General features: G+C 49.3%; 2 protein-coding genes across 2 annotated transcripts in view; one reads left to right on the top strand and one right to left on the bottom strand.

Annotated features, from left to right (window-relative positions):
- Positions 1-10,091: 10,091 nt before the first annotated feature.
- IL17B (interleukin 17B) lies at positions 10,092-13,963 on the top strand. The gene is made up of 2 exons (XM_003404590.4): positions 10,092-10,335; positions 13,679-13,963. The coding sequence occupies exons 1-2, from the start codon at positions 10,157-10,159 to the stop codon at positions 13,908-13,910; spliced, it is 411 nt and encodes a 136-aa protein (XP_003404638.2). The 5' UTR covers positions 10,092-10,156; the 3' UTR covers positions 13,911-13,963.
- Positions 13,897-25,229, bottom strand: part of PCYOX1L (prenylcysteine oxidase 1 like) — a 30,221-nt gene continuing 18,888 nt past the window's right edge. The window contains exons 5-6 of the mRNA XM_003404589.4: positions 24,509-24,649; positions 13,897-23,818 (exon numbers count right to left, since the gene is read on the bottom strand). Of these exons, the coding sequence (XP_003404637.1) occupies positions 23,157-23,818; positions 24,509-24,649 (803 nt within the window). The 3' untranslated portion in view covers positions 13,897-23,156. The remainder of the gene's footprint in view (positions 23,819-24,508; positions 24,650-25,229) is intronic.

Raw genomic sequence — 25,229 nt, 5'->3', positions numbered from 1 at the left:
TAGTTACTGGGTTAATCCATCTCCTTACATTATAGTGACAGGATTTACAACACAGGGTAATCACATCAGAAGACAAAATGGTAGACAGTCATACAATACTGGGAATCATGACCTAGCCAAGTTGACAGATATTTTTGGGGAACACAATTTAATCCGTGACATTCCACCCTTTGACCCCCCAAAATTCATGTCCTTGCCACATGTAAAACATATTCACCCTACAAGCTTTAAATCACCTCCAAGTCCAAAATCCAAAAATTCCTCTTCATCTGTGAAATCTAGACGATACAAGTTACCTGCTTCCAAAGTACTATGGTGCAACAGCCACAAGGTAGACATTTCCATTACAAATGGGAGAAATTGGAGGGAAAGAAGGCATAACAGGTACCAAGCAAGTCGGCAGAACACATTACATTAGCTCTCGAGGCTTGAAAATAATCCTTTCTTCTCTGGGACTATTTATACAATAGCCCTACCCTCTAGACTCTAGGTATTGACCACACTCTCCAGATTCTGAGTGGAGGCCTCTCGGCCCTGGGCTTCAACTCTGCCTTCCAGGCCCACTGGGACTGCAACTCTGTTCCCTCGGCTTTAGGCGCACCACTCTCCTAGTCCACCTGAGTGGTGACTCCACCCTTAGAAACACCAGAGGTCCTGGCCATACCTTTTGAGACTGAGGCAGCTCGGCTTTCTGTGTTTCTTGCCTCTTCAGCTTCTGCTTCCTGGTTTCTTGGCCTCTCAGCTCCTCAGGCCTCATGCCCGCATCTGCCCTGTTGAGGCAAGTGTTCCAAAGCTCTGTAGCTCCACCGATCATTGCCTGGAGGCACCCCACTTCACCAGTAAACTTCGGCCGGAAGGCACTCAGCTCTCTTGTTCCATGGGTCAGCAAGCCTAGCTCCATCGATAAGTGCCTGGAGGCACTCCACTCTACCAGGAGGCCTCCTATGCCGAGGCACTCAGCTCTCTCACTCCATAGGTTAGCTTCGATGCTGTCTGGCGCTGCTCTCCTGGGTCTGCTGCTCCCAATTCTCTGCTGCTTCCAGTTCTCTGCCACTGCTGCTTCTCTGCTGCTTCTGGTCCTCTGCTGCTACCGATTCCCTGCAGCTGCTGATCCTCTATTCAGTTTCAAAACTGCTTCCACATTTTAGGTATCGGAGCAGCACCCCACTCTCGGTACCAAATTCTGTCTTAGTCATCTAGTGCTGCTATAACAGAAATACCACAAGTGGATGGTTTTAACAAAGAAATTAATTTTCTTACAGTCTAGCAGGCTATAAGTTCAAATTCAGGGCATCAGTGCCTGGGAAAGGCTTTCTCTCTGATTTGGCCCTGGAGGAAAGTCCTCGTCATCGATCTTCCCTTGGTCTGGGAGCATCTCATCAATCCATGACAATCAGTTAGGTGGCAGGCAAATCATAATTTTAATGATTACTCTATTTTAACAACCTTATTCAGAGACCTGGTGGTGCAGTGGTTAGGTGCTTGGCTGCTAACTGAAAGGTTGGCAGTTTGAACCCACAAGCTGTTCCATGGAAGAAAGATGTAACAGTCTGCTTCTGTACAGATTTACAGCCTTGGGAACCCTATGGGGCAGTTCTACTCTATAGGGTCACTATGAGTTGGAACCGATTCGACGGTAATGGGTTTATGAGGAAGCTCATCAAGGCTGGGGAAGGAGGGCATGACCACACAGCAAGAGCAAAACAAATATCCATCCAACCACCATTTCCTGAAGACTGCCGTCTCCCAATATCTCATATGGCATCCCAGGAAGGGGACTTTAGCATAATAAAATAGAGAAATTTTATAATTTTAATTATTTCCAACAACTAGAGCTTTAGAGTATGGAATGGGCTGCCTCAGAAGGAAATGATCTTCCAGTGCTGGGAGTATCTAGCTAAGATGTTTTAGAAGGGTCTTCTACACTGGTGGGGGTTGGACAAGTTATCCTGCAGCTCTCAGGCTTTATGGGTGCTGAACATTAACAAGAGAGCAGGTCCATTGTGGAGTCACTGTGCAACCCAGAAACACAACCCTCAGTGTTTTCATGGCTGGGTGCTGGGCAGAAGGGAGGCCTTGACTTCCCAGTGACCAGAGCACAGGACCACCTCTGAGAGCCCTGTCCTCGATGGAGGCACAGCAGCATTGGCATCTGGCCTCTGCAGAGGGTCATGTTGATGTGGTGGCCCCTCTGCACATCCCAGGGGCCGCCCATTCACCCAGGCCTTTCCCTTTTTTGAGAACTGGGAGCTTGTTGGCTGGGTCTGTTCCCACCAACAATGTTCCAGTCCAGGGAGCTTAAAATAGTGCCTCTTGGCTGAGGCTCTGGAGTGAGCAGTGAGGCAGGCATTTGTGCAAATATGGGCCTAGGAGAAGGCCTGAAGCATGGGTGGAGTGTGTGTGTGGCACAGCAGGAGGGCCAGGCCCTCCTGTGGGGGATGCACCCTCCTGGCCACAGCCCCCTCCAGCTTTCAGCAAAGGCGTCTGCCAGCCTCCTCCTGCCTCTCCTGGCCTTACTGGGCCCATATGGGCAAGTCTTTAGACAAAATCCCTGCCCCTCAGGTCCTCTGTGGCCCCGCTAAAGCTCCAGACTGGGCCCAATGGGAATAGGGGCCTCTGTATTCTTCTGCAGGTCTAGCTTTGTCCCCATCTCGCAATGCCCCTCTTACCCGGGAATACTCCAGAAGCATCCTTGAAGGCCTAAAGAAAAACTTGTTTTAGTAATGTAACAACAACCATTGTAGCTACCATTAATCGAGCACTTACTATTTGCCAGGCACACTGCTAAGCCCTTGCTCATGCATTTTCTCATTAGGTCCTCACAATAACCCACTGACAGCCAAGTTATTAGTATCTCCACTGTGTGGAAGAAATAAGGCTCAGAGAAGTCAAGTAACTTCCCCAAGGTCACACAGCTGTGAACAGCAGAGGCAGTGTTGAAACTCAGGACTCTTAATCCCTGGAGTCTAAACTCATCTCCCCTGGACTTCACCCCTCCTGTGAGTGCCCACTGTTCTGGCCTTCTAATCTCCATCATAGCATTATCATCCTCTAATACACCTGGTGTTATTCAGTGCACCAGATATCCACTGAGTGCCTACTATATGTCAGGAACACTGCTGAGTGTGGTGCCCATAGCCTGCGAGCTCTCCGTAGTCCAGCCTAGCAGGATGCCTGAAAGATGCCCAAGGTATGACAGCCCCTTACAGACCTCAGTTCCTCACTGAGGACTCTAGTTTAGGTTTAGGCTGGGTGAGCTACTGAACATGCAGGGTCCAGGTTGTTTGAAGCTGGCAGGGCAAGGCTGAAGCAAGCACAGGCCCTCATCCATGACCTGCCAGCCAGCTGGACCTTTGCTCCCCTCTCCTGGCTGCAGTGCTCCTCTCATTACCCCTACAGGGAGCAGCGTGCGGAAGAGTCGGACAAACTTGGTTTGAATCCTCTGTGACTTTGAGCAAGTGACTAGGTTCTCTGAGTCTCAGTTTCCCCATCCACAATTTCGGGATAAAATTAGAGCTTACCACAGGGTTGTTGGGAGGACTGAACAGAACAATGCACGTGAAGGACTTAGCAGAGTGCCTGGTACTCAGTAAGTGGATGCTAAGTGGCAGCTTCTGAGAGTTACCATTTCCAGGAACCACATGCCTAGGGTCTAGCACATAGTAGGCGCTCCAAGTGAAGTGAATCATTTACTAAGCAGACAGAAGCACCCCTACCCCTGGCTGGCTATGCCATTCCTTGGTGCTTCAGTGAAAGCTTTGATGTGGAAGACATCAAGGTGTTGGTTGTCACCAGCAATAGGGCCACTTGGTAAGCAGGGGCAGGCACAAGGGCCTGTACCCACTCACCCTAGCCCTTCATTCTCAGCCCCAGGGCCCATTCCTGGAGAAACAAGAAACGGCACAGAGTTAGGTCAGGGTTTGCCTCACTCTTTAGGGATGTCTGGCTTTCTTGTGGCACCACCTGGTGGTGAGTACAGCACTCCTCCCGGTGGGGCCTGCAGCTGAGGGCTTTGCAGCTCTAAGCAGGACCACCCACTGCCCCTCACTCTCCAGCCAACCTTATGTTCATTCATTCATGTGTACTGACCACCTCCCATGCGCAGAGACCCAAGGCCCCCAGCCTCACTGCTGGAGATCAAGTTCCTAGTCCTTCCTTTCTGCCCTGACACTAACCCCTGGGGGTGGGTCTCACAGCCTCTCTGGGTTCACACTCATGACACCCCTGAGGGCAGATGATTCCTAGGTGGTTTCTAGAAGCTGAGACTGGAGGAAGGGGGCTACTTCCTGGCTTGAGATGACCCAACTGGCCAAAAACCAAACCCATTGCTGGCAAGTCAATTCCAACTCATAATGATCTATATCCAAAAAAACCTGTTGCTGTCAAGTCAATTCCGACTCATAGCAACCCTGTAGGACAGAGCAGAACTGCCCCATAGAATTTCCAAGGAGTTCCTGGTGGATTTGAACTGCTGATCTTTTGGTTTATGGCCATAGCTCTTAGCCACTATGCCACCAGCATTTCCCACAGGATAGAGTAAAACTGCCCCATATGGTTTCCAAGGCTGTAATCTTTATGGAAGCCGACCGTCTTTCTCCTCGGAGAAACCGCCCCACCCACCTTTTAGTTAACAGTTGAGCCCTTAACCACTGCGCCACCAGGGCTCCTTCTGAGATGACCCAGGGATGGGAAACCTGGTGATGGCCACCAGGCCCAGGCTTCACTCCTCACAGCACCTGCCTGGGAACCCCATAGCCCTCCCTCCCCATTGTGAGGGGTCTGAGGCCCCAAGAAGGACTGGTCCTATTTCTGGACCCCCTCCAAGCAAGGAGGCCCAGCCTGGCCCTGAGCTGTTTGCATAAAGTCTGGGGGAAGAGCAGTGAATGAAGAATTAGGAAACTGATCTCTGATCTCAACTCTGGCACGAACATGCTGTGTTAGCTGGCTCAGGCCCCCTTCCTCTCTGGGCCTTAGTTTGGTTGTGATCTAATGGGTGGTGTCTGGGTTAGGTGATGGGTGAGGTTCTCAGTTCTAGCAGCTCTAGTTCTGAGACTGGGTTCTTAACAATGCAGATTCCTGGGCCTGCCAAATCAGAATCTCCTGGGCTGGGACTCTGGAATCTACTTTAACAATCACCGAAGCCGGGAGTTGAAAGGCTGAGAAGTCCTGTCTTTGGGAAACAGAGGCGAGGGGTGTATATTGCCGGCAGGCAAGGAGAGTGTGGTGGTCTCTGGAATCCTGAGAAGCTGAGGGTTTCTCTGCACCCCAGTAGCCATCTTTCAATTTCCTCACCCTTTTGCAGATGTGGGGAGGGGTCATGCCAGCTGCATGTCTGTCAGCCACCGCAGGCAGCAGCAGCAGAGGGGGAGCAACGAGCCTGCACAAAACAAAGCTCGGCTGCCCCATCTTTTGCCCCCTCATGTTGGCCGTTTCATTTGTTCAAAGGACAGTGGCAGTGGGGCTGGGACAGTCTGGGGTGGGGGTGGGGGCCCTTGTTGCCTGAGGAGGTATTTTCAGAGTCCCCCGCCCTCTGGAGTTTCCACCGATAGAATAGAGCTCTGTCTAATATTTGACCAAATATGGTGGGATCTCTCCAAGCTCGCGCCTCAGCCAGCTTCCCAGTTATGCTGTGGAAATCTGCCCCGGACTGATTAATCTTGTGACATTCAGGAGTGCCTCTCGCGGGCGTTCTTCCTCTCGGTCCATTCCTGTAAATGGCCAAGAGTGGCCCTGAGCAAGATGGTGCCGGCCTGGGTGTCTGTTTCTAGAGCCCCTCCTCTGTCCTCTTCCACACTCCCTCCCACTCCGTCTCCTCCGCTCTGAGTGGATTCCATCGCTCACGTTCGGCTGGGCTGTTCTCTCAAGGTGAGAGACCTGGGCCAGCGGGCCAGTCAGTGTAGAATGGGATTCCAGGGCCCATGGGGCCTGGGTCATCTAAGCTTACCACGTTTTGAATTGAACTTGTGAAGCCTAGAGCTGTCCCTGGAGGTGGGCCCGAGGGGGTAAAAGGAGAATTGGCTGAGTGGTGAGAATCATTCTAGCTTTAATGCTATTTATTGAGACACCCCTGGGTGAGCAAAGGGTTAAGCATTGGACTACTAACCGAAAAGTTGGTGGTTCAAATCCACTTGCCTTCTCAGAATAAAGGCCTGGCGAGCTGCATTGAAAAGGTCACACATTCGAAAACCCTATGTTGCACAGCTCTACTCTGAAACACATGGGGTTGCCATGATTCAAAACCGACTTGATAGCAACTGGCTTGGTTTGTTGGTTTAATATTTATTTATTGAGCACTTACTATGTGCCAGGCACTGTGTCAGCTATTGAATGTGGATTATTTCCTTTGCTCCTCCTAATATCTCCAAGAAGTAGATGCTAGGATTATTCCCATTCTAGAGATGTGGGAACTGAGGCTCAGAAAGATTTCTGGGAGAAATGGATCAGGCCACTATCTGTTCCTAGGCATGCCTCTCATTTTACAGAGAAGGAAACTGTGGCTGAGAGAGACCGAAGGTCACAAGCAGCCACACAAGGACAGGCGCTGTAAGCAGAGACCTTTTATACAGGAGGGTGAGCACTTTGTCAGGAAGGTCAGAAAATTGGGCCATGAAGCTTTCATGGATCAGCCACTTGGCCCCTGTGAGAGCCCAAGGATTCAGAAATATGTCCGAACCAGGCTGGAATTGGGCACAAAAAATCCCAAGAAAAACAGGGTGTGGGTGGTAGATAGACCCCTGGATAGGGACTAGGGACAAATTCCAGCTCTATCATCTTTAACTCACTGTGTAATTCTGGACAAGTGCTCTCCTTGCTCAGGCCTCAGTTTCCCTGCCTGTGAACTAAGGGGGTGGGACTCTGGTCTCTGGGTGCCATTGGGCTCACCTGAGGCTGGCTGAGACTGGAGTGCCTGAGGCTGTTTCCTGGGAGATTGGCCTGTGTCTTGCTCCTGGCTGGCACACTCAGAGAACATTTGCTCTCCTGACCAACCGAGAGCCCATCCCTCCTCCACCTTTACCCCCTGGCCATCCCCAAAGCAAACGAAGCTGATTGTCTCAGCTGGCTCTGTGGGTGCTGGCCGGGCGGCCGGCCGCAGGCCACAGGCGGAGGTGCCACCCTCCAGAGCCCCACCAGACACACAGGGCATTGTCCTTGGGTCAACAGCTCCTGGGCACCTCGGCCCAGCTCCTGGCCTGCCGCAACACCCCTCACCGCCTGCTGCTGAGCCAGGCCCAGCCAGCTGGGGGCCAAGGGCTCCCAGTTGATGACGAGCCCACCCACCCACTCCCCCAACAACCCCCTGTTGAGCTATAATTGCTTCACTCCATCCTGTTGCTGCCATTCTCTCAGCAGCGGCAGCAGCGGCATCTGGGGTTCCAGGCAGGCGGCAGCTGCAGGCGAACTGGCTGCCTCGCTCAGGGGGATGGATTGGCCGCACAACCTGGTACGTGGCACTTCCCCATCCCCCGCCCCCACCCCTTCTGAGGGCCTGAGTGTTTTGTTATTTCTTTCATATTGATTAATGGCTGCCTCTGTTTGGCCTGGACTCTGCAGGGGCGAGCTCTCCCTGTGTCCTCTCCCCAGGACCAGGAAGAAACAGACGGCCTCAGAGCCTGCAGCCACGGCCAGTAGCTCAGGCTCCTGACCTGGGCCCAGCCCGTCCACACTGAAGCCCTATCTGTCAGGCCAGGGGCATCTGGGGAGATCCTGGCAGACCCAGTCACTGGGAATTTTCCTAAGAGTGCTGGGTCCTGGGATCTGGGCTGTGTGGCCTTGGGCAAGTCCTTCTGTTTCTCTGTTTCCCGTCTGCAAAGTGAGCTCCGGGACCTTGATTCTATTCTGGGTTTCTCAGAGTGGAGCGCCAGAGTTTAAGAATGCCACGTGAGAATCTCAGAAGAGAAAAGTCTATTGTTAGCAAGACATTTTTGTGCACCAGAATCTAGGACCGAAAAGGAAGAATTTAGTGACTTGAATTACCGTCACTGATTTTGCTCCAAGAAGTGGCTCTGCCAAGAGAGCGATGCTAGAACTTGTTTCCAAGGGTCACAACCTGCTGCGGAGCAGGGGCAAATCAGGTACCGGCCATGTCGGGCTGTGGGCTGAGGGATGCAGTGCAGGTATGGAACCTGGCTGGATTTTGTAGGGAGATAAAGATCACTTAGGGGTTCCTCTCTTCTGGTCCACCCCAAGTCTAGTCCTGGCCTTTCTCTCCCAGTTTCCTGAGGACCTGGTTTCTGCTGGGCCCTTGAGTCAGTCCTTGTGGGACCCAGAGGCTTCCCTGAGGCTCCAGGTTCTGGGGAGGAGGAAATGGGATGGCAGCCAGTGAGGGTGGGTGCGAGTGGGTGAAGAGTAGACTGGGGGTAGGACAGGCAGAGGGTTGTGGTGGTGGTGGGGGCGGGGAGAAGGCAGGAAGGGGAGGAAGGGGAGGACGTGTGTCATGGAGATGAGTCCAAGAGGGAACCCTCAGCCCTGTGACCTGCCCACCTCCCCGGCGTCATCGCACACACATCTCCCGCCCACTGTATTTCAGCCACACTTGTTTCCTTTCAGCAAAGCTCTTCACCAACTACAGCCTCCTCTCTCACACTGTGCCTTCTGCCTGTGAGACTTTCAGACTCACTCTGCCCACATTTGCCTCCCTCTCATCCTGCAAACCTCACCTGACACGTCCCTCCTCAGAAAGCCTTTCCTGGACCACTCCACTGCCACCAGGCTAGGAAGGGGGCCCCTGCTACCCTCCACCTACACCCCTGCATGGTCCCCTCATTGCACTTGTCATTAGTGAGAATTATGTGTTGTTTTCGTGCTGACCATCTGTTTTCCCACCGGGACTGTAAGCTACAGCAGGTCAGGGATGGTGATAGTTATCTATTCACTCAACAAATGTTTACTAAGTATCTAAGTGCCTGGCACCATGCAGGCCCCCCTCCCATAAAAATCCATTGCCATCGAGTCGATTCTGACTCACAGCAACGCTATAGGCAGTGTAGAGCTGCCTCACAGGGTTTCCAAGACTGTAATCTTTATGGAAGCAGCCTACCACATTGTCTCTCACAGAGGGGCTGGTGGGTTTGAACCACTCACCTTTTGGTTAGCAGCCGAGTGTTTAACCACTGCACCACCAAGGCTCCTACAATGTAGACACAGGGGATAAAATAGTATGTGGAAACCAACGCAAGGCCTGCCCTCATGGGGTCTGTGGCTTAGTGGGGGACAAACAGATATAACACTCACACACAGAAACTGTAAGACTACAGTCATGTCAGAGAGGTGTGTGGTGTTATGAAAGCCCAAGAAGGCCCAAAAGGCATCCCTAAGGAAGTAACACCAGACCTGAGCCCTGAGGGACAAGAAGGCATTTAGAAGGTGAGAGAGGCAGGACTCTGCAGCAAAGGCACGTACAAAGTCCCTGTGGCAGGAAGGACTATGGTGAGAGTAAGGGATTGAGAGGAGGCCAGAGGCTGAAACACAGGTGTAAGAGAAAGCAGGGAGTGAGGTGAGGAGGGAGAGCTCAGCAGGGGTCGGACCAAATGGCCTGGCAGGCCTGAGTATGGAAGTTATTATTTGAAAGGCAATGGGAAGCCACTTAAGGGTGTTAGGCAGGAGGGTGACATCATCGAATTTGCATCTTGAATAGCTGTCCTTGGCTACGGTGTGGAGAACTGATTGGAAGGAGCTAGAGTGAACTTGGGGAGACTAGCTAGGAGGCTGTTGAATTGTCCTAGGAAGCAAGGGTGGTGGAGTAGATGGAGAAGTGGTTGGGTGGGGAGATTCTTAGGCAGTGTATTCGTACCTTAGTGATGAGTTGGATGTGAGCGAAGGGAGAGGGAGGTGTCTCTGCTGTATCCCTGGTGCCAATTACAGAGTCTGGTGCCTAGCAAGTGTTGGTATACATGGGCTATGGCCCCATGGGTCTTGGCCAGGGCATGGCTGGTAAGGGTGGGCAACACAGAGATCTTTCCTCTTCCCCTCTCACCTTCCTGGGCCCTGAGTCTTAGTCGAGAGAGACCTAGCTCTCTCACCTTTGACCTGTGTCCTTTCTCCCCAGCTGTTCCTTCTTACCATCTCCATCTTCCTGGGGCTGGGCCAGCCCAGAAACCCCAAAGGCAAGAGGAAGGGGCAAGGGCGACCTGGGACCCTGGCCCCTGGGCCTCACCACATGCCACTGGACCTGGTATCACAGGCGAAGCCATACACCCGCATGGAGGAGTATGAGAGGAACCTTGGGGAGATGGTGGCGCAGCTGAAGAACAGCTCTGAGCTGGCCAGGAAGAAGTGTGAGGTCAACCTGCAGCTGTGGCTGTCCAACAAGAGGAGTCTATCACCCTGGGGCTACAGGTAGGCTGGGCTGTTTTTTTGGGGGGTGTCATGCTGGGCTGTGGGCTGAGGGATACGGTTATTATAAGGTTAAGACCTTGGATTTAGAGGTTCAAGTGACTGGGTTTGATCCTGACTCTGCCTTTTACCAGCTGTGTGACTTTGGGAAAGTCAATTGACCTCTCTGAGACTGAACTGTAAAAGGTGGTGATAGTAGTGCATATTTCGTGGGCTCACTGTTAGAAGAGATCTCCATGCAAAGCACTGACATTATGTTATCAAATCGCAGCTGAAGTGTCTGCAAGGTCTTCCCCGAGTGTCACATCCTTCAGCTCCCATGGTGATTTGTACATACTTGTTACAGCCCTTCCATGTGGTATGAAGCTGGATGCGTTCATGTTTGTCTTTCACATTAGACTGGGACCTTCCCAATGCCTGCATCAGAATCACCTAAAAACCAAAAACAAAACACCAAATTCGTTGCCACTGAGTTGATTCCGACTCATAGAGATTCTATAGGACAGAGTAGAACTGCCCCATAGGGTTTCCAAGGTGCAGCTGGTGGATTCCAACTGCCTGTCTTTTGGTTAGCAGCTGTAGCTCTTAACCACTGCACCACCAGGCCCCAAATCACCTAAAAAAAAAAAAGAAAAAACCAAACCAAATCTGTTGCCATCAAGTTGATTCCAACTCATAGCAACCCTATAGGACAGAGTAGAACTGCCCCATAGGGTTTCCAAGAACCATCTGGTGGATTCGAACTGTCGACTTTTGGTTAACAGTGAACTCTTAACCACTACCCCACCAGGGTTTCCCAAATCACCTAAGGAGCTTTTAAAATCCAGATTCCCATGCCCCACCCAATATAAATCTCTAGGGCGGAGGCCCAGAAAGCCATACTTTGTATATCTCCATATGATTCAAAAGCATCACCCAGTTTGGGAATCAAGACCACTGCCCCTAGATGGGAATCAAAACCACTGTACCCTGGTTGTAGCTCCACCTCCTAGCATAGTGCCTGGTACAGAGAAGCTGCAAATATACATGTGTTGAAGGAATAATGAAGAAATGGGCTGACCCAAAGTGTCCTCATTCACAAACCCAGGCCACAAATTTCCTGGTCACACAAGTTACATTCTGGGACTGTTCAGAATAGCACTGTTCAGTAGAACTTTCTGTGATGATGGGGAGCTCAATATGGTAGCCACTAGCCTTCGGTGGGTATTGAGCCCTTGAAATGTGGCTAGTGTGACTGAGGAACTAATTTTGATTAATTTGAATTTGATGAGCCACACGTGGCTAATGACTTCCGTATTTGACAGCATAACTAGAATGTGACAATTGGAAGGGCCGCAAAGATTCTCCAAGGAGCCCCAGTGGTGAGTGGTTAAGTGCTTGGCTGCTAACTGAAAGGATGGTGGTTCGAACCCACCAACTGCTCTGTGGGAGAAAGATGTGGCAGTCTGCTCCCATAAAGATTACAGCCTTGGAAACCCTGTGGGGCAGTTCTACAGATTTTTGGGTTTTAAAAATCCTCCAAAGCCAGGTTTCTCATGTTTTTTTTTTTTAGAGTTTCTACATGTATAATTTAGTGACATTGATTATATTCTTAGAGTTGTGTAACCATTCTCACTCTCCTTTTCTGAGTTGGTCCTCCTTCATTAACATAAATTCACTTCCTCCTAAGGTTTCTATCAAATTTTTCAAGTTGCTGTTGTCAATTTGATCCCATATAGATAGTTCTTAAAAGAGCATAATGCTCAAGGCAGACATTTCTTACTAGTTAAGCTAAACTATTGTTCAGTATTAAGATAACTTCAGGGGATATTCTTGGTTTAAGGTTTAAAGATTATCTCAGGACAATAGTTTCAGGGGTTCATTCATTCTCCATGGCTCCAGAAGTCTAGATAGAGTCCATAGAGTTTAAAATTCTGTTCTGTATTCCCCCCACCCTTTTGATCAGGCTTCTTCTATGGAATCAAAATGTTCAGTAACGTTAGCCGGGCACCATCTAGTTCTTCTGGTCTCATGGCAAAGGAGGCAGTTATTCAGGGAAGCAATTAGCCACATATTCCATATCCTTCTCCTACAGGCTTTTCACTCTTTATAGTGTCCATGGATCACCTGTGAATCTTGTAAAAACTCAGACCCTGATTCAGGAGGTCTGGCTTGGGGACTAGCATCTGCATTTTTATCAAATTCCCAGGTGATGCTGATGCTGTAGGTCCATAGGTTGAGTTCACCCCTGACACACACACATTTAATAGGTGAGGAAGCTGAAGCATAGGGAAGGAAATGTCACCAAGAAAGTCCCTGTGAGGGCACCAGGAGGCAACATGTCTGTATAATTCATCAGTGAATGCCCAACGCCGAGGACAGAATCACTCACATGTGCACTTGTAAAAAATATCTGTTCAATGAATGGAGACTGAGTCAAAATAGAACTCAGGCCACCTGACTCCTCCTTCAATGGCAATCAGACAGCAGTGTGAGCACAGATTATTTCCCATGCATTAAGTTTCCCAAGAATATAAACAAATGGGAGGATGGGGGAAGCAAAGCGAGGTCTTCTCTGTGACCCGTACAGCACAATCCAGTACTAGGATGGGCCTCCTACTAGATGAAAAAGGAACCCCAACCAAACCCCTGCTGTGGAGTCGGTTCTGACTCAGGGCAACCGCATGATGTATTACAGAGTAGAACTGCTCCAATCTTTACAGAAGCTGATAGCCAGGCCTTTCTTCCATGTGCTGCTGGATGGGTTCCAATGGCCAACTTTTAGGTTAGTACGGGTTAGTCAAGTGAAAACCATTTGTGCCACCAGGGACCTTGGATGAAAAAGGAAGTTGGGTAAATATTGGTTGGTAACTGCCTGATGACCCTGAACTGGGATAACCATAGGGTTGCCTTCCATGGCCTTCAATTTTTTCACCAAGAACACAGGTTGATTATTGCCCTTTTTAGTACAGCACAGTTTTGCTGCTGAATCAAAACCCTGGTTAAACCTATTTAAAAAACAAACAAACAAACAAAAAAATTGCCCTCTAATCTATTCCAACTCATAGGAACCCTATAGGACAGAGAACTGCCCCATAGGGTTTCCAAGGCTGTAATCTTTACAGAAGCAGACTGCCACAGCTTTCTTACTGGGAGCTGCTGGTGTGTTCAAACCTCAGACCTTTCCGTTAGCAGCCGAGCTCTTAACCACTGCACCACTGCCACCAGGACTCCTTAAACTCCGGTTAGGGGAAAAAACCAAATCCAAAAAACCCCGCTTAGGAAAGAGAAGGGGCATGGGGAGTGGGCACCTATTTGCTCTTTTCCGATCAATTTCCCCGCTGCGCTCTCTCCCGCCTCCCTGCAGCATCAACCACGACCCCAGCCGCATTCCCGTGGACCTGCCGGAGGCGCGGTGCCTGTGCCTGGGCTGTGTGAACCCCTTCACCATGCAGGAGGACCGCAGCATGGTGAGCGTACCGGTGTTCAGCCAGGTGCCGGTGCGCCGCCGCCTCTGCCCGTCGCCGCCGCGCACCGGGCCCTGCCGCCAGCGCGCTGTCATGGAGACCATCGCTGTGGGCTGCACTTGCATCTTCTGAGCCCAGCCGGCCGATCCTGTGCACGCCCAGGCCCAAAGCCAGGCTGGTAGCCGGAGACCGTCCTCCCTGCACCCCGTTCCCCGTGCCAATCAAGGCCAATGCAAAATAAAGGCTTTTGTGAAGCAAGACCTTGGGTTTGCTCCTTGTGGGTTGGAAACCAAAACCAAGGTGGGAGTAGGAGGTCCCAGGTAGATAGATTTCACATCAATACAAGGGAGGATTTTCCAGCACTCATAGTACTCCAACATGGAAACAGGCTGTTAAAAATACTGCATTCATTTCTACGTTTAGGACAGTCATCTTCTTTCTTTGAGTTTATAAGCCTATATTTCAGCTATGTTATTGTAGCTTGGTTGGTATAAACCAATATACAAGTTAACAAGAGCTTCTCTATCTAATTAAGTCAACGATTATTGGAAACGGGTTCTGTTTATTTCATCTTATCTTTGGGGAAAATATACATGACAAAACATAACCCATCCAGCCATTTTTAGATGTCCAGTTCAACGACATTGGTTACATTCTTTGTATTGTGTCACCATTCTTCAGCTCTCCACCCTTACGGTTTTACTACCATTAACTTAGACCTTCTGTTCCCTAAACTTCTCTGTGTGTTAGAGTTACTGTTGTCAAGTTGATGCCCTATAGATCATTCTTTGAAATAGCACATTGCTCAAGGTGAACATTCTTTACTAGTTGAGCTAAACTCTTCAGTTTATTATAGATGACTTCGTGAGATAGTTTCAGTTCAAGGCTTAAAGATTATCTCATTTGTAAACTTTCACTTAAAGCACAATAAAAATTAAAAAAAAAAAAGAATGCCAACACATTGGCTGAGGCAATGAGGTGAGGCCTGAAAATGGACTGACTTAGTCACTCTGCTTGATGACTAGGTCAGCACTGGTAGGTACTCTGGACTCAGGCTATTGGAAACTGACAGAACGTTTGCGGGATAGGAGATGTGAGACTGACCCAAACTCTGGTGATTGCTTTGGGGCATTCACTTGAACTCTCTTGTTAACCCCCTTTTTTAATGTGACTAATGGCCCATTTTGACCTCTACGGGTACTGCACACAGAGAATGTCTTCCTAAATTATAAACATACGCTTCTTTTCCTGCATCACAGATCTCTGGGGTTGAGTGATTATATCTGATTGGCATCTGTTATAGACTGAATTGTGTCTCCCAAAAATGTGTGTCAACTTGGCTAGGCCATAATTCCCAGTATTATGTGATTGTCCACCATTTTGTCATCTGATGTGATTTTTCTGTGTGTTGTAAATCCTACCTTTATGATGTTAATGAGGCAGGATTAAAGGCAGTTATGTTAAGGAGGCAGGACTCAATCCACACAAGATTAGGTTGTATCTTGAGTCAATCTCTTTTGAGATATAAAAGAGAGACGTGAACAGTGGAGGGGGAACCTCATACCACCAAGAAAGCAGTGCCAGTGCAGAGCACATCATTTGGACCAGGGTCCCTGCAATGAGAAGCTTCTAGACCAGGGGCAGATTGATGACAAGGACCTTCCCTTGTCATCAATAATGTTGCCTCTGTAGTCTTGCAGTTGGAAAAAATTGTAAAGTTACTCCCATTCAAATATGTGCAGACACTGTTATAACCGACACAGAGAGAAAGCCTTCCCGTAGACCTGGCGCCCTGAATTTGGACTTCTAACCTCCTAAACTCTGAGAGAATACACTTCCGTTTGTTAAAGCCAAAAAAAAAAAAAATTATCTCAGGGCAACAGATTCGGGGGTTCCCTCAGCCCCAAAGGTTTCAGTAAGTCTAGTTTCTACAAGAATTTGAAATTCTGTTCCACACTTTGGAAATGGGCTCTTTGGAAGCAGTGAGCCTCCTGTCTCTGGAAGTGTCAAACTAAAGCTGAGCTTCCCAAAGATACTGTGGAGGAGATTCTGCTGTGGTTGGAGCAGAGATCTATAAGGCCTCTTTCGACTCCGAGATTCTCTGTAGATCAGACTTAGACGGAGAGAAGAGCCTTAGGTTGCCAAAGCGTAAGGAATTTTAATCTGGGCCAGTGAGATCCTGAGAGTCTTATGTGAATGTGAATTTTTCTGGGCCGTGGATCCCTGGCTTTGAACAGATACTCAAGAGTTGAGAAGCACTTGTGTGGATTATTCTTTCATCCGGGCTCATCCCCAAGGGACCTGGTTAGAGGGTTTGCTGATATCAGTGGTTCTCAAACGTCGGAGGCATCAGAATCACCTGTAGGTTTTGTTAAAGCACAGATTACCGGGCCCCGCCTACCAAAACCCAAACCCGCTGTCGTCGAGTCAATTCCAAATCATAGCAACCCTAAAGGAGAGGGTCAAACTGCCTCATAGGGTTTCCAAGGAGCGCCTGGTGGATTTGAACGGTCAATCTTCATGGTTAGCAGCTGTAGCTCTTAACCACTACGCCACCAGGGTTTCCAGAATTTCTGATTTAATGGGTTCTGCATGTATATGCATGGGGGCTGAAACTTTGCAGTTCCAACAGGTTCCCAGGTGATGCTGATGCTGCTGGTCTGGAGGCCACACTTTGAGAACCACTGCCTTATATCAAGACCCTTTGCTGATCAAAAAAGGCACTGTAGACAGACCATGCTGGCTCCTGACCCCTGAAGGCCAACTTCTCCCCCCACCTCCATTAGCCTTTTGAAATTCAATCCTCCTCTGGCCTTCCCCACTACTGCAGCAAATCCTAAACCAGCTGTTCTGGGGTCTAAAAATACCTTCCTTCCCCAAGACAGCTGAGGGGCTCAGGCTATTTTTTTAAGGGTAAGAATAGCTAACACTTCAGAGTTAATTTCAATAAAAGGGCCACCAGCCCAGTACAAGAATACTTGGTTGCTCTCAATTCTGTGCTTTAAGCAGCTTTAGCTTTGAATGTTTTTAGGGTCTAATTCATGAAGGCCAATGGTTAGTTATGTGCCTGTCTGGGGTGGTAAGTAACTTACCTTTTTTGGTCTTGTTCTAGAGTGGATACTGGTTAAAATGACCCCAGGAAGCTTCGGCCTGATTCCAGACACCACGGAAAATAGACTCCATGTGCCAGCCTGTGCTGATCCTTCCAGCACCCGCTTCTTTCCCCTGGGGGGTTGTCCTCTTGGAGGCTCACACAGCCTGCCCTGCATATCTTGAAACTCCAGCCCCACGCAGGGGGCCCCACGGCCCCCAAGGCCTTCTAGTGGGATGGGCCATGGGAAGTGCTGAGCTGCTCCTAGTCCTGGGAGACCCCAGTGCCCCAGGTCATGGGGACTGGATGGGAAACTCCTTCTCGTGGTGGGAAGGGGCTGTCCCACCTGAGCATCAGACACATAGGAACAAGCTGCCAACAAATTGTTGCCAACTCATGGCGACCCCAAGCGTGTCAGAGTAGAACTGTGCTCTGTAGAGTTTTCATGGCTGTGATCTTTCAGAAGCAGATAGCCAGACCTTTCTTCTGAAGTGCCTCTGGGTGGGTTTCGAACCCCTAACTTGGTTAGTAGCCCAGCACTTAACTGTTTCCACCACCCAGGGACTCCAGAGGGGACTTATTAAACAAAGATGTTATAGATATGTATGTTTTCATTGAAAAGTTGTCTATAACATATTGGTGAGTGAAAAACGTGAGGTGACAAAAAAATATGACCCAAAGTTTAACGCACAGTAAACCCGTGCCATCGAATCAATTCCATCAACTCATGGTGACCCTATAGGACAGAGGAGAACTGCCCCACAGGGTTTCCAAGAAGCGGCTGGTGGATGTGAACTGCTGACCTTTTGGTTAGCAGCCGAGCTCTTAACCACTGAGCCATCAGGGCTCCTAACACAGTAGCTGCTCAATAAATGCCAGTTAGTTTTAAATGGATGATGACTTTTCCTCTTTTTGAGCTTCAGTTTCCTCATCTGAGAAATGAGCAGATGGAATTGAGGGACCTCCAGAGCCTTTTCTAGAGACCTGGTGCATAGTGGTTAAGAGTTACGGCTGCTAACTGAAACGTCAGCAGTTTGAATTTACCAGTTGCTCCTTGGAAACCCTGTGAGGCAGTTCTGCTCTGTCCTATAGGATCTCTACGAGTTGGAATCAACTCAATGGCAATGTGTTTCGTTTGGTTTTTAGAGTCTTCCAATTTTATCATTCTGGGAGTCAGAAGCTTGGCCTTGGGAGCCTGAGCTGGCAGCTGGCATGGGCCCAAGGCTCAGACCAGTCAGCCAAGTCCCAGCTGGTGCTTCCCACTCCCTCTAGTTTAAAGGCAGAGGCAGGGACTCAGGGCCCTCAGAGAGCTGGGTTAACACCAGGCCCCAGAATCTCCTTTGGTTTGAGTCTAAGTGTGTTTCGTGTTTTCCACTCTCTGGCGAGAAACTCCCACTCCATGACAGCAGGGGCCTCACTTGCTCAGTCAGCACTGAATCTCCGCACCCAGTGCAGTGCCCAGCACGAACCACGGGTGCAGTGCTTGGTGGGTGAATGAATCCACAGAGGCCTCTAGGGGGAGCCCAAGCTTTGTCTCTAGCTCCCTCTGTTGCTCCTTCATTGGTGGATCAGGAGCAAGGCTATCCTCCTAACACCAAGCTCTCTCCCTGCTCCCACTTTACACTGGCCCCTATGTACCTCCCTGGAAACCCTGGTGGGGTAGTGGTTAAGAGCTATGGCTACTAACCAAAGGGTTGGCAGCTTGAATCCACCACGCACTCCTTGGAAACTCTACGGGGCAGTTCTACTCTGTCCTATGGGGTCGCTATGAGTCGGAGTCAACTTGATGGCAATGGGCTTGGGTTTTTTTTTTTTGGTTTATGTAACTCCCTAGATCCTGAGGTGGTGCAAACATTTTGCACCCTAAGTGATATCCTAAAGTTTGGCAGCTCAAACCCACCCAGTGGTACCACAGAAGATAGGCCTGGCAATCTGCTTCTGTTAAGGTTACAGCCAAGAAAACTATGGGGCACAGCTCTACTCTGTAACACATGGGGTTGTCATGAGTCAGAATTGACTCGTTGGCACCTAACAACATCTGCCCTCCCTTGAATGCTACAGTTTTGCTTGGGTCATCTGCTTTAAGGGTGGAGTGCCTGTGAGGGGTTTAAAAGGTCTAATCCTCTGCACCCAGGGTTACTGAGGGGGGACACTGGTGGCTTAGTGGTAGAATCCTCACCTTCCATTGGTTGATTCCCTGCCAGTGCACCTCACGTGCAGCCACCACCCATCTCTAAGTGGAGGCTTGCATATTGCTATGTTGCTAAATAGGTTTCAGTGGAGCTTCCAGACTAACACAGACAAGGAAGAAGGGCCTGATAATCTACTTCCAGATAATCTACTTTCCAATGAAAATTCTATGGACCCCAACAGTCTGGATCCCCAACCTATCATGAGGATGGTGCTGGACTGGGCAGCATTTTGTTCTATCGCACATGGGGTCTCCATGAGTTGGGGGCTGACTTGATGGCAGTAACAACGGGACTACTAAGGATGAGTGTGGCCTTTTTCCTGCTTTGTTTGATAGGTTATAGGGCTCTTTCGGCCTTTGCAAATACTCTTAGGGGCTCTAGGGTCTTGGGTGCTTCTGTCTTGGCCTGAGAAGGCTAGGGTGGGCCCTGGGGCAAAGGCAGCCTGCTGGGTTCCCTGCTCCCTTCTGCTACCTTCAGGAATCTGCCTTCCTTGCGGGCAGGGAGGTGGTGAGATCCAACTACCAGGCTTGGGCTTGGGGAAGCAGGCAGGATGGGCGTTTTGTCTGGCTTTGGTTCTGAGCTGTTCAGGCCTGCCTACCTAGGCAGAGGAGGTAACTGAAGGACACAGCCAGTTTTAATGCAGTCATGCTGGGGCATGGAGCTAAAGCCTGGCTGAGGACTGAGGATCAAGCATAACCAATGATTTGTACCTTCTGTGAAATTGTCCCTGCACAATCCTTTTTAGGGACTCAAAGGGTGATTATCCAGGGCAACTTTTGTATTGTCCTTGGTCCTCTAGCCCAATACTACATTATCACCAATTACACCATGACAGCCCATGCCAGCTTCATTTCAAGCCCAAACCATCAAAGGATACTACTGTTGTTGTTGTTAGGTGCCGTTGAGTTGGTTCCAAATCATAATGACTCTATGTCCAACAGAATGAAATACTTCCTGGTCCTGTGCCATCCTCACAGTCATTGCTATGTTTAAGCTCGTTGTTGCAGCCACTGTGCCAATCCATCTTAAGGGTCTTCCTCTTTTTTGCTGACCTTCCACTTTACCAAGCATGGTGTCTTTCTCCTGGGGCTGGTCCCTCCTGATACCATGTCCAAAAGCACACGAGATGAAGTTTCACCATCCTTACTTCTAAGGAGCATTCTGGCTGTACTTCTTCCAAGACAGATTTGTTTGTTCTTCTGGCAGTCCACGGTATATTCAATATTCTTTGCCAGCACCATAATTCAAATGCATCAACTCTTCTTCAGTCTTCCTTTTTCATTGTCCAGCTTTCACATACATATGAGGTCATTTAAAATACCATGGCTAGGGTCAGGCACACCTTAGTCCTCAAAGTGACATCTTTGCTTTTTAACACTGTAAAGAAGTCTTTTGCAGCAGATCCGCCCAATGCAATACACCATTTGATTTCTTGACTGCTGCTACATGGGTGTTGATTGTGGATCCAAGCAAAATGAAATCCTTGACAAATTCAATATTCTCTCCATTTATCATGATGTTGCTTATTGGTCTAGTTGTGAGAATTTTTGTTTACTTTATGTTGAGGCGTAATCCATACTGAAGGCTATAGTCTTTGATCTTCATCAGTAAGGATAAGAAAAGATACCACTACATGCTCTGATTTCACTAGATGTGGGAGGAGTAAGGAGGGGATAACCTCATCCTTCCCGTGGTTGACATTATGGTTCTTTGTCCCATTCCCTTTCCACTCCTCCAACATTGTAGTCCTGCTCCGGGGAGTAGGACTTGGCTGTTCTAAGCCAATCGGCTTAACCTCATCCCTACTGTCTCGGTGACTGGTCCAGAATCTAAGACCTAAGCCAATCAGCATGTGTCATTCCCTTGGCGACAGGAATTGATTCGAGAGTGGCCCAGCTGGCCCAGGGCCCAGTGCCTCAGTGGTTGTGGGATAAGACTCTCCTACACTGGGAGCTGCTGGCAGCCATCTTTGACCAGGAGAGAAGTAACGGAGCTGGAGGCTGCACAGTGCTTGAATGCCTGCCCTATGGCTGGACTTTCAATTATGATGACCAATAAAAACCTCTCATTGGTTAAGCTAACTTGAGTTAGGTTTTCTACTACTTTAACAAGTACATGCTAATCGCACGTTAAAGGCACCATCTCTTTCACAACCATTACCACCATCCCAGCAGAGTAAAAATGATTTCAGAACCAATTTCAGAGCTTCCCCCTACATACAGGGTATTTTGCCCCATGCTGAACTCAAGGAGAATCAGGAACTCCAGATTTGAGCTCTGTCCTGTGAACTCACCAGTAGACCGTGGGCAAATTATTTCCTCCCTTTGGGCTTTTATGTCCATATATGTAAATAGAGGGGTCAGCTAAATGACCTCTGGGGTCTGTTCCTGTTAAGAAAGTCACAATATTAGGGTCATTTGGCAGTGTCGTTTCCTTCTAATACCCGAGTTCCTCCTCCTGAGCCTGACAGCAGGTCTGGGTGGTACTTGAAAGAGCTCTGATGGTGCAGTGGTTAAGTACTCGGCTGCTCACGCAAAGGTTGGCAGTTCGAACCCACCAGCCGCTCCTCAGGAGAAGGATGTGGCAAACTTCAGTAAAGACTGCAGCCTTGGAAACCCCATGGTGCATTTCTGTCCTGTCCTACAGGGTCGCTGTGTCGAAATCCACTCAACGGCAATGAGTGGTGGTGGTGGTGGGTGGTACTTGGGAATCTGCATCTTTGTCTAAACATACCCCCCTCCTTTCTCCAGGAGATTCTGGTGTGTTGGCTGATCCACGGGCCATACTTGCTGGGTGCCTTGTGCTCAGTCCCTCCATTCTCTTCCTTTACAGCTAAGAACGGGTCCAAAAAGAATGAAAAGGATTTTTACTTTCTTTTCTAAAACAGCTAAATTTCAAAGGTTTCTAAAAAATCCAAAGCAAAGCACAATTCTCCTGTTTCAAACCAGTGTCAGAGGAGAAAGCATGGGGGTAACCTCCGAACTCCATCCTACCACCTTTTTTTAATTCATTCTGAATGTTTGGGGGTGAGGCATGACTGCTCTCTACCATCCGGGAACTGTCTTCTTGCAAGACAGATCCACAGGGTAACTCTTCAACCCTTGCATACAGAAGGACATAGCCAATTCCTCCAGGTGCCAAAGCAGCTTTCCTCTTCCTATGGCCTGGTGTGTTTCCCTCTCCGCACTGGTTGCCAGGCTCAGAGCTACACTAAAGGCTCCGCTGGGGTAACCACCCCTTCCTTGGGTCCTACCGTAGTCAGCTCCCCCAATATGCAGGGTTGTGGATAGGCATGGAGATGGTGTCCAGGAAGTTCTTAACTAGGTGCCTCACATCTAGCAAGCTCACAGCCAACAGGAGACACTACCGTTTCTTGTATTTTCTGATCTTCCCTTCTACTTTTATTTGTAATTGGTCATGAATGTTTCATCGTTGGTTGCCTCAAATCCATCTTGGGACTAGACAAGTGAAAAACAGTATTTCCTGGGTGGCGCAAATGGTTAAGTGCTTGACTACTAGCTGAAAGGTTGGCGGTTCAAACCCACCCTGAGGTACCTTGGGAGACAAGCCTGATGATCTGCTTCCGAAAGGTCAAAGCCCTGAAAACCCTATGGAGCAATTCTACTCTGCACACACGGGCCACCAGTAACTGGCACCGACTTGAGAGCAACTAACAACCATAACAAGTGAAAAACAGTAAAGAAATTACTCTCTGCCTTATATTCGCTCCCGTACTCATTTCCTGCCTGCTAGGCAGAAAGCCAAGGTGGAAGCAGTTTGAGATGATGGGTTTTTATTTTTTGTAAAAAAAATAAATAAATAAAATGAATACACTGGCTTGAATTTCTCCCTGTCTCTACTCTCCCCCTTAAAGGGAAGAGGTAACCACTGTGAGGACCCTAAAGACAGCCAGGCAGCAAGCCACCTGGCCACACACTGGAGGGGAAGATGTTCGACACATGAGGGGTCAAAAAGCGGCATGGCAGCAGGCAGGCAGGTAGGCAGGAGAGCGCAGCCTGTTCCAGCCCTGGGCTGCTGTGGGGTAGGAGCCATCTTCAGAGGGGGACACACATTCCCAGGCTCTCCCCGGAGCCCTCACAGTTCAGTCTTCACCTTATGCATCAAATCCTTTTGGTCAATCTTGTCTAGGTCCTGGTACCAGCGGTTGTAAGCCAGCAAGGCCACATTCTTGGCAGCTACAGCCATCACCTCCACAGAGCTGGCTGCCCACTCCAGAGCGTTGAGGTAGAAGAGCTGGTCGTGAAGTGCAAACCTCGGGAGGGTGCTGCGGGAGCCATAGAGAGGGTGGGCCTGCCACTCGGCAGTCTGGACTGAGTAGTAGGAACGGAATAGGGTCTTTAGCTGGGTCCGAAAGAGGGGTTTGGGGGACTGGACTCTCCAGATGGCCGCCTCCTGAGGCTGCTTCCGCCGGAAGTTGGCAGAGATGTTGACAGGACAGATGTTGTCCAGAGCACAGAAGAAGCTGGGAAAATCTGTGGTAAGGATGCTGGCGAAGGGGAAAAGTTTAGGGTCAGGGAAGCCGAAGTAGGAAGAGTTGAGGTAGCCATGGACTAAGGAGACAACGGTGGGCTGAAAAGAGCCCTGGATATCATCGATGGGTGGGCTGAAGCCTTCAAAGGTGATGTTGCTGCTGCTGTTGTCCAGGTGCAGGGGGGTGGCAATGACCACTATGTCATAGAATTCGGAGCCGTGGCCCCCCTCATTCTCATACCCCACCTGGTACAGAGCTTTCCCTTCTGGAAGGAGAGAGAAGAGAGCACACAGGTCAATTTACTTCTTGCCTGTTACTTGCTGACCTTCCATCTGGGGCCACCATTGAAGGTACACATCAGGGTACCCTAGAGGAGAGGGTGTGGTGGAGTCTAGAAGGTGGTCCCAGTCTCCCATGCTGGTACAGCTGCAGGGGAGAGTGCTGGACTGGAGTCAGGGGGCCCAGATGTCATTCTTGTTTTGCCACTGACTAGCTGAGGGGCAGCTTGGCCAAGGCTGTCACTCAAAGTTCTCCTTGGTAAAATGGACAATGCTTGATTAATGAAGTCTGTTTTCTGACTCTAACATTTGAATAGGGACAACAGTGCCCTCTGGTGTCACTAAGCAGTGGTGGGGCTTCCTGTTACTTTTTTTTTTCCCTTTCTTTTCCCTTATGGGGCCCTGGTGGTACAGTGGTTCAGTGTTTGGCTGCTAACCAAAAGATCAGCAGCTCGAATCCATCAACTGCTCTTTGGAAACCCTGTGGGGCAGTTATACTCTGTCCTATAGGGTTGCTGTGAGTTGGAATCAACTTGATGGCAATGGATTTGGTTGTTTGGTTTTTCTTTTCCCTAACACTTCCCAACAGATCACAAACCAGGCTTCAGGTACAAAGGTAATAGCAGTGTGGACTGTCTAGGAATGGAGTAGCCATGCCTCCTGCTCTGTCCACTCACCCGTGCTATGCAGGGTCACAGAGGTCACGGTGGCGTGGATCACGTTGGCCTTGGTGAGCCTCAGCAAACCGGAACAAACCAGCTTGTTGCCTCCTTCCACGGACCACAGGCTGCCTTGGGCCCCAGCTAGTGACATGGCTCCTGGGTAAAGCAGGGAGGGTGGTTGGTGCATTCTCAGAAGCACCACGTGCAGTGGGGCTGAGAGCCCAATACCATCCTACCTGGGCCTCCCTCCTAGGGCAAGGCTCCTCCCAACCATGGGCAGAGAAAGATAAGAAACATACGAATAAATACAGTAAAATTAAAATTGCTATGAAGTGAAAGCATTATGCTAAGTGAAAGAAGCTAGCCACAAACAATCACATATCACATGGTTCAATTTACAGAAAATATCCAGAATAGGCAAATCCATAGACAGAAAGTAGATTAGTAGTTGCCTAGGGCTGAAGGGCTGGGAGGTTTGCGGAATAACGGCCAAAGGGTATGGGGTTTCTTTTTGGGAGGATGAAAATGTCTTAAAATTGACTGTGGTGATGGTTGTACAACTCTGTGAACATACTAAGAACCACTGAATTGTATACTTTAAATGGATCAATTATGTGGTACGTGAATTCTATCCCAATAAAGCTGTTATGAAAAAAAAAATGCTATGAAGGATATACACAAGACACTGGAAGAGTGAGCAAGGAAGCCCCACTGAGAAGACACTGAGGCAGGACCT

Source organism: Loxodonta africana, chromosome 2 (genome assembly GCF_030014295.1).
Source record: "Loxodonta africana isolate mLoxAfr1 chromosome 2, mLoxAfr1.hap2, whole genome shotgun sequence".
In the NCBI taxonomy this organism is placed as follows: domain Eukaryota; kingdom Metazoa; phylum Chordata; class Mammalia; order Proboscidea; family Elephantidae; genus Loxodonta; species Loxodonta africana.
Note: the sequence above shows the minus strand (reverse complement) of the source record. Positions and strands in the feature narration are given on the sequence as shown.